Source organism: Alligator mississippiensis, chromosome 11 (genome assembly GCF_030867095.1).
Source record: "Alligator mississippiensis isolate rAllMis1 chromosome 11, rAllMis1, whole genome shotgun sequence".
In the NCBI taxonomy this organism is placed as follows: Eukaryota; Metazoa; Chordata; order Crocodylia; family Alligatoridae; genus Alligator; species Alligator mississippiensis.
In genome coordinates this window covers 46494136-46502463 of record NC_081834.1, presented here as the reverse complement: position 1 = coordinate 46502463, position 8328 = coordinate 46494136, and the positions used below count along the sequence as shown (strand labels likewise).

General features: G+C 51.0%; 1 protein-coding gene across 1 annotated transcript; it reads left to right on the top strand.

Moving 5' to 3' along the window:
• The first annotated feature begins 2338 nt into the window (after positions 1 to 2338).
• On the top strand, positions 2339 to 4840 carry LOC106737858 (endonuclease domain-containing 1 protein). The gene is made up of 2 exons (XM_019499122.2): positions 2339 to 2652; positions 3245 to 4840. Exons 1-2 carry the CDS (start codon positions 2362 to 2364, stop codon positions 3947 to 3949), a joined length of 996 nt encoding a protein of 331 aa, XP_019354667.2. The 5' UTR covers positions 2339 to 2361; the 3' UTR covers positions 3950 to 4840.
• Positions 4841 to 8328: the final 3488 nt, after the last annotated feature.

Sequence of the window (8328 nt, the reverse complement as noted above, 5' to 3'; positions counted from 1 at the left end):
GCCCCTTAGGGCAACATCCGCATTTCTGTGCCTTCTGCAGACCAGCTGGCAAGCAGCCTCAGAGCAGAGTTCGCAACTGCCTTGTCTTGTCGTCCCGCAGCTCCGCGCAGCTCAGCCACCCCTGCAGCTGGGAGTGTCCACGCCCTAGGCGTGTCTGGCTCAGCTTAGCCCCTGGATTCCCAGCCAGGGTGCTGTGGCACCCTGGGGTGCCTTGAGAGTCTTTCAAGGGAGCTGCAGGGTGCCGTGCCTCATTAGCCTTGCCAAGTGTGCAAAGATGATTCCCTTGATGAAGCCAATGATTTCAAGCAGGAATCCGCCGGGCAAACTAATTCGGACCGGTTGCGGTCTTGCTGAGCTCCTTGCGATGGAGAAATTGCCCTGTGCTTTTCCTTAGTCAATAAATGAGCGAAAACTAAGAGCTGGTGTTTTCTGAGGGGTGCCTTGAGTCTGAAAAGGTTGAGCGGTCACAGGGGGGTTGGGACAGACATTGATTCTTCATACAGACGTAGTCCCCCAAGCTAGACTAACAGCCATCATGTTTGGTGTCAATCCACAGCTAATCAACACCTCATCAATAGCTTAGTCAATAAATGAGCAAAAACTAAGAGCTGGAATTTTCTTGTGTTCAATGGCGGAGATACCTATATAATATGCCTTCAATAGGCTCCCAAATCCTCTTTTAGTTGCACAATGCTTCATGGCTGGGCTCCTGCAGCCAGGCATCCTCTTTACCAAATAATCAAAACATTAACAAGTCACCTCAAATCTCTCTGGGGTGCTTTTTGCCCTGGTCTCTCCCCAGGCTTTCCCTCTCAGGTTGCCTATCTCAGCCCCAGCCCACCTGGACTTACTCACAGTTTGTAGCTCATGAGAGTATAGGTGTTAGAAGGCCAGGGCTAATGGGGCTTAGCCCCCAACCACAAATTTTTTGGTTGCTGGTGACAGCAGCAGCACCGTGGTGGCACTGTCTCATAGCGCCTTGTGCCACTAGACATGCAGCTGCTCCTCCACCACTGCATACAGCACCAGCACGCACTGGCCCTGCAATGGCCTTGCAGAAGGGAGGAATGGGGGTCAGGCAAGGCTCAGCCCCCCCAAATAATATTTTCCCGCGCCACTTACTCATCAGACTGTGGGTAATGAGTTCGCAATCTTCTGGGTAAAGGTCATAACTGTTGTCATAGAGTCCTGGGAGACTCAGGGTCTCCTCTGCCATGAAACCTTTGAAGCCTTTGTTTTCCTGTGAAGTTTTACTGTTGAAGGGAGGGGATTACTGCAGTGCAAAAGTCTTCAAAGTGGATCAATTGTATGTGTGCTCATGTGGGAATGTAGGTCCCGCAGGGGCATAAGATTTAAAATCTGCCCAGGTGGCCCAAACTGCCACAAATGCAGCTAAGTTTAGCTCCTTAAGTGCTACTGGCCTACATGCAGGAGAGTTCATTTTGGGCCCAGGGTATGAGCCACCTGGCTCCCAGAAATGATGGGGGTGCTTGCTCCTGGCATTGCCCACATGACCACACACACCCACCAAGACCAGGCACAAGACTGTGAGGCTGCCCGGCGGGATCTCTCCCTGACCACTCTTGAGACTTTTCTCCAGCCCATGTGTCAGAGTCTTCCAAGCCATATTTTTGGTTTTGGAGCCTGCAGCCAAGGAAGACCTATAGGACGTGTGTAAAGGTGGGATGCACCCTCTGCTTGCCTCTCAGCTGCACACTTGCAAACCCTCTGACCCAAAATATCCTCCTTGCTTGAAAAAGGGTTTCTCACACTCTCTACAATATCCTGGCCATGTCTGCACAAGACAATGACTGTGCTTTTGTTACTGAGTGGTCATTTAGTACTTCTACAAACAAGTACTAAATGACTGCACAGTAACCCAAGTTACCATTCAGTAGTGTCACTTAATGGCCTTTAGGTGATGCTTACTGCACAATAGCTTGATACTACTGTGCAGTAGTGTCATATCATGCTTCCTGCCACACAAGGCTACTGCTCAGTAGTAAGAAGCTACTGCACAGTCAGGGTCTCATGCAGATATGGTCTCATGTAGATGTGGTCCCTGTGTGCTGTGTCTCCCCTTCCCAACACTGGAGCTGGTTCCCCACTTCAGTGAGGTTTGGTCACTCCTATTCTGCAGGGAAAGGGAAGGAAGCACTGCACAGCAGGGGGAAGTAGTGAGCTGCTTTCAAACACAAACCGTGTTTACTTTATGTTGATAAACCTTGCCAGGTCACATATATTTCAGAACACTCTACAGGGAAGCCTGCAGCTTACCCAAGTGTCACGTGTAGCCAGACACTCCTCAGGGTCCTTACAAATAGCAGCTACGGAGGGACCAGCCCTGCATCTCTCCGAGCCATGGGGCTGCCCATGCTGCTGGGCTGTGTGTCCCTGTGGGCTGGGCTGGCCCTGGCTGAGGTGGGATCATCATTCATTAACTGCAAAGAATATTTTTACAAAGAAGCTGAGCCAGAGGGGTTCGACACTCAAGAGACAAGAAAGATCTGCCAGCGCTTTAATAACATTTACCACTTCGCCACCCTGTATGACAGACAACGCCGAACGCCGCACTGGTCTGCGTACACGCTGAAGAATAAATCATGTGACAAGCAGACTCAGAGAATGTACACATGGTTCGTGGAGCCACAGGTCAGTCCCAGCACACTGGGTCAGGCAGTGTGGGGTGCAGAGCTGCTCAGGAACCTGATAAATCTGGGGTGCAAAAGCACAAGAGGGAAAGGACGGTAGGACTGGCCATTGGGAGAGAGTGAAAGTGCTGGAGATGTGGAGAGTGGTGAAAACAGGGGAGGGGAAGAACTGATGGGGAAGGGGCAGATGTGTGACTGAGCAAGGTGGATATGGTGCAGTAAGATCCCATAGAGTAGGAAAAGTAAGGTGAGCTTTCACCAGGTGGGTAGAGCAAAGAGGGTAGCAGAGAGCTGAGATCCCAGAAGAGTGGGATAGACAGGTTCCTGTCTAGGTGTAGGAGATGGTAGTGAATGGCCAGTGACCCCAGGCCATAAGGCAGGCACAGAGGATGAGGGCAAGGAGAGGACATTTTATCATAGGATTCAGACCTGGTAGAACTGACTGGTGGGCAAGGGTTTGAGTCTGGGTGAAGTTGGGCAGGAGGGGAGAAAGTGAGTATGCCTATGGCTCTGCCACCTGTGTGATGATGGGGAAAGGGATTTCCCTTGGGCAAGAGCATTTCTGAGTCCCTGTCTACCGTGTGTTGCCTCAGCTGAAAGATGGAAACACGTGTACAGAAATGAAAATAGAATCAAAGTCAGGCCTGACTAAAGACTATCGGAAATCCACTCAGGCCATCTGCGAGGACTATGAAAACACCAACTATGACCGGGGACACCTGAACCCAAACAGCTTCCAGTGTGACAGTGGTCGCACGGCCACCTTCACCCTTACCAACGCTGTCCCCATGGACCCCTGCTTCAACCGGATCCACTGGGGCAAGCTGGAGAAAAGCCTGAAAGACAAATTAAGAAAAAACTGCCTCAATGAGAGTGGCACTGCCTACCTGGTGACAGGAGCTGTTGGTAGCACAGAGAAAATCCCCAAAGAGAACGGGGACAAGGAAGGAGACCGTAATCGGACCTATGACCGGGTGGTAGTGCCCAGCCATATCTGGACTGCCGTCTGCTGTGACCATAAATACAACAACAACCTCAAGTTCTCCTTTGCCTTCCTGGCAGAGAACAAAGAGGAACCCAAGCTACGAGTCTTCTCTGCGGAGCAATTAAACGAGGAGCTGAGGAAAATGTACAAATCTCAGAACATCAGGGTCCTGGCAGATGACTGCAATGCTCAGAGCCCGAAAACTGATGAGGTTATAAAATCAATGAAAAAAGATTTGAATGGTGCCTTCCGGGACCCGAAAATTGAGTTTCAGTACCCCCCTCCAAGCAAGAAGAAAAAAGTTTTTGGCTAGTCCTGTACTGAAGTACCCTTGTGCCCCAACCAGCACCTCCACAGCATGATAAGCCTGGGGGAGCAGCCTCAGGTTGGCCAGCTGAACCCCCCCCCCCCCAACCTTCCTGCCAGCCAGGGCTGTTCCAACCCGGCTCACCATGCTGCACTCCCAGGTGCACATATAAATGGTGTGCCCAGGAACTTCCTGGGAGCAATAAACTCTGACACAATAAGCATCGGTGTTTATTGCTCCACCCTAACTGCACCTATAGATGTGCCCATGTGCCCATGGTAATGCAGTTCAGGCAGCGTCCTCTGGTGATGGAGCACAGAGCATAGATACAGGCACACAATACACAGCCCCCCTGATTCTGGCCCTCCCGACACTCCACAAACCTGTTCCTCCATTTCATGCAATAGGTTCTCTTGTACCGGTGCATGCATGAAGCCCCTTTGAACCCAGTCACCCAGGAGCTGCTACTGATCCCTCCTGTTGAGCAGTAGCAGCACTCTGGGCCTGGCTGCTCGGGTCGTCTTTCTGGTAGACATCCGTGCCCTGCTCCCAGGGATTCTGTGAGTGCAGTTTGCTCATTTACCACGGTCCTGAGGTTCCCTTTGAAAGAAGTGTCATCCCCCTCCCTCCCTCGGAGAATTGCTTAGACCTAATAAATATGTTAATGTCACCAAAAAATGAAGAACTGGTCATTATGGGTAAATGAACTAAGAAATCCTACTGTGAGAGATGGGTTGGCTCCACAATATAACTGATTGGCTTCAGCTTAGTTTATCTCAGTTGCTTTTAAGCTCATAATAAGGGTAAGTTCAGGACTTGCCCAGCATTCCGGGTGTCCAAACTGGATCGTTCGAATCGCTGATTTATGATCTGTGTGTTGCTTGGCAAATGAATAAACTTCTGGCATGATAAAAAATAGCTGCGTGCCCTGGTATGAAAGTGCTATTCCGGTAGAAGTGAACCTGACAAGTATCTAGCTTTCAAAGAAGTAAATACATTTTCTTTGGTCTCACAACAAGGATGCTCTTCTTATCCTTACTAAATGCTACTGGAGAACTATGTCCGTATGTGCAATTTTTTGCTTGTGTTTCCATTTTAAAATATAGCCAGACCTTTTTGCAACTTCAGAAATACAGTCAGCAGTTACACTTGCAGAGATTTACCACCAAATCTTGCATCCAAGGGAACTGGGGGATTCTCCATCTCTTTGTGTCTTCATCATCACACTCGGGCTCAAGACAGAGGTTAGTGGGTAAGCCTGGCAGCTCACCAGTCCTGAAATGAGTTACTACCTTGGTCGCCTTTGAGGAAAGTTCTGCAGCTCCCATGCCCGGTCAGCCTGCATCTATGTGCAGCTGAGTCACAGCTCTGGCTGTGAACACCCCTGTAGTAGGGGTGCCTGGTTAAGCATAGCACCAGTGCCCATCTCTCAACAGCTCTAAGCCCTTCCCCATTTTGTCTGTAAATCATCATCCAAAGGCATCTACACCACATTTTATTCCCATGGCTCCTTTGCTCCATGGTGTCAGATGTGGTTCTGCTTTGCTTTACATTTAGAAAAGAGAAGACTTGTAGTGCAGGTATAACAACAATCGTTAAATTCATAAATGTTTTAGCAAAAAGGATGGGGATCAATTGCTCTCCATGCATCGAACATAAGACAAGAAGAGATCATCTCAGTTTGCAGCAAAGGAGACTTGGGTTAGATGTTTAAAAAAACGTTGAAAATCTAAAGGCAATGAAGCTGGGCTACTGAGGGAGGTGGGGATAATTCTGACAGCTGGAGGTTTCTAGGAACAGGTTAGATAGGCATCTGTCAGAGTTGGTCTTACTTCAAAGAGGGTTGAATAAGATGGTTTCTTGGAGGTCCCTTCACAAACTGTGTGAAAGAACCAAAAAAGCCATTTATGAAGCTGGAAATTTTCCATTTAGATACATAAAGGGTAACAGAATACTGCCAAAAAATGTATATGATTTCTGAGATTTCTGTGCCAAACTGAGGAATCAATACTTTGTCGGATTTTGGCCATGTATGTGTTTGGGAATTAAAGAACAAGAGTTTTGGCAGATTTTCAGGTTTCGGCTATCTGATGGACACACACACACACACACACACACACACACACACAGTTGAAGAAGATTTAGACAGAAAATTTACGCCTGGCCCCTCTCACTATTGCTCTGTTGCTCAGATGTATCCACCCAGCCTGAGGTTTCTGCTCACCTGTTTGCTGACACCACCCCGAACCGGTCCCCCACCACACAGCACCCTCTCAGCACAGACAGGCACTGCTCCAGGAATGTATCAGCCAGGCAACATCCACTCCAAATTGCCTACTCCCATCATTCCCACGCTCCCTCAGACACTCTGTTCCCCCGTCAGCTACATTTTCTACCTGCCCCACCACCCCTGACCTCCCAATCTGTCCAACCATCGGCAGTTTCTCAGAGCACCCTGAAAGACAGCAGGAACTGTATTCTCCCCTCCTCCCATGCCTAGGAGATGGGGAGATGGCCCCTGGTGTCAGGGTAGGTCCCTTGAGCTTCATCAGAAGGAGGAGAGCACTGCTGGAGAAGGTCAGCGTGCTCCTTCCCCGTTTGCTTCATGCTGATCAAGCCTTGGCACGGTTCCTTTCTCTAATTCTGGTAGTTCTGCCAGGAAGCCTGGGTGTTGCCCCGTGTGCCTGTAGGATCACATGTAGTGGGACACTTCCCATTGACCAGACACATAGCAGTGAACAGAGACCAGCCCTGCATCTCTTCAAGCCATGGGGCTGCTTGTGGTGCTGAGCTGTGTCTCCCTGTGGGCTGGGCTGGCACTGGCCGAGGTGGGATCATTCAGTCGGTGCCAGCAGTATTTCTACAAAGGGGTTGAGCCAGAGGGGTTCAACACCCAACACACAGCAAAGATCTGCCAGAGATACAATGGCACGTACCACTATGCCACCCTGTATGACAGGGACCACCGCATCCCACGTTGGTCTGCGTACACGCTGAATGAGACGGCCTGTGAAGGGCAGCCCCAGAGAAGAAGCAGATGGTTTATAGAGCCACAGGTCAGTCCCGGAGAACTGAATCAATCACTGTGGGGTTATGAGCTGCTCAGGGACCTGTAAGCATAGGGTGTGAGAGAAAGAGGTGGGAGCAGAGGAGAAGGGACATTAAAGACAGGTGTCCAGAGAGAAAGTGAACATGCTAAGGATGTGGGGAGGTGTGATGAGGGGGTGAGAGCCTGGTGCTGGTCCTGGGAGGGGACGTTATGCAGCTGCATGGAAGGAAGGTGTATGGCAGAGTATTCCTGGATGTACGTGGCAGGCAGGGGCCAAAACCAGCTGCTCCCTCATGAGATGCAGACAGCAGGGGGATTTGTTGGAGAAGGGTTGGACCCTAAGGGAAGGACAGGAGGGTGCAGGGAAGGAAAGGGGAATGCACATAGTAGAGGCAGGGATGGGGAGGGGTATCCCGGGGCCGTGCTGTGTTCATCGGGGCAGGGAAGGGGCCATGATGTCCCCAGCATGGGAATTCCTGTGAAGGACCAATCACTCTGCCCTTGTGCTCCTCCAGCTCTTTGCTGCAGACAAGGGCCCAGACATGACAATGGAGGCAGGGTCAGGCCTGACCCAGGATGAGCTGAGATCCAGCCAGGCCATCAGCGAGGACTATGAGGACACCTCCTATGACCATGGACCACTGAACCCGAGCAGTTTTCACTGTGACAGCAGCCGCACAGCCACCTTCACCCTCACCAACGCTGCCCCCATGGAGCCCTGCTTCCTCTGGAGCCGCTGGCACAAGCTGCAGCACCTATTCCAGGCTGAGCTGGCCAAGAGCTGCCTTCGCCTAGGTGGTGTCACCTACCTGGTGACAGGCACCACCCCCAGTGGGGAGACCACCCCCAGAGAGCACAAGGACCAGGAAGGGGACCGGGTACAACCCTACCACCGGGTGTCTGTGCCCAGCCATGTCTGGACAGCTGCTTGCTGTGACAATCGTGACACCGACTGCAAGTTCTCTCTTGCTTTCCTGGCCGAGAACAGGGAGAAATCCCAGCTGCAAATCCTCCCCATAGAGCAGCTGCACAAGGTGCTCCTGACTATGAATGCAACTGCTCAGACAGTCAGGATCTTCACAGATGACTGCAATGCCCAGAGTCAGACAGCCCAGGAGGCTTTGTCACATATAAAAGTAGCCTTTAGCAGCATCTTCCGGGACCTGATGTCCCAACCAGGGGAGAAAAACAGACAGGACGAAGAGGCCATACAGACAACAAGAAGCACAACCCCAGCTCCAACCGAGGGGGAGCAGAGAAGTGTTGGGACTGTGCTGGAATTTCCCAGCCTGGCTGCCTGGCACAGCCAGTTCACGGAGGAGTACCACCGAGGACA

Coding starts and splice junctions, on each gene's coding strand:
- LOC106737858 (XM_019499122.2), top strand. CDS start 2,362: ATGGGGCTGCCCATGCTGCTGGGCTGTGTGTCCCTGTGGGCTGGGCTG. Junction 2,653..3,244: donor CATGGTTCGTGGAGCCACAG/GTCAGTCCCAGC, acceptor GTGTTGCCTCAG/CTGAAAGATGGAAACACGTG.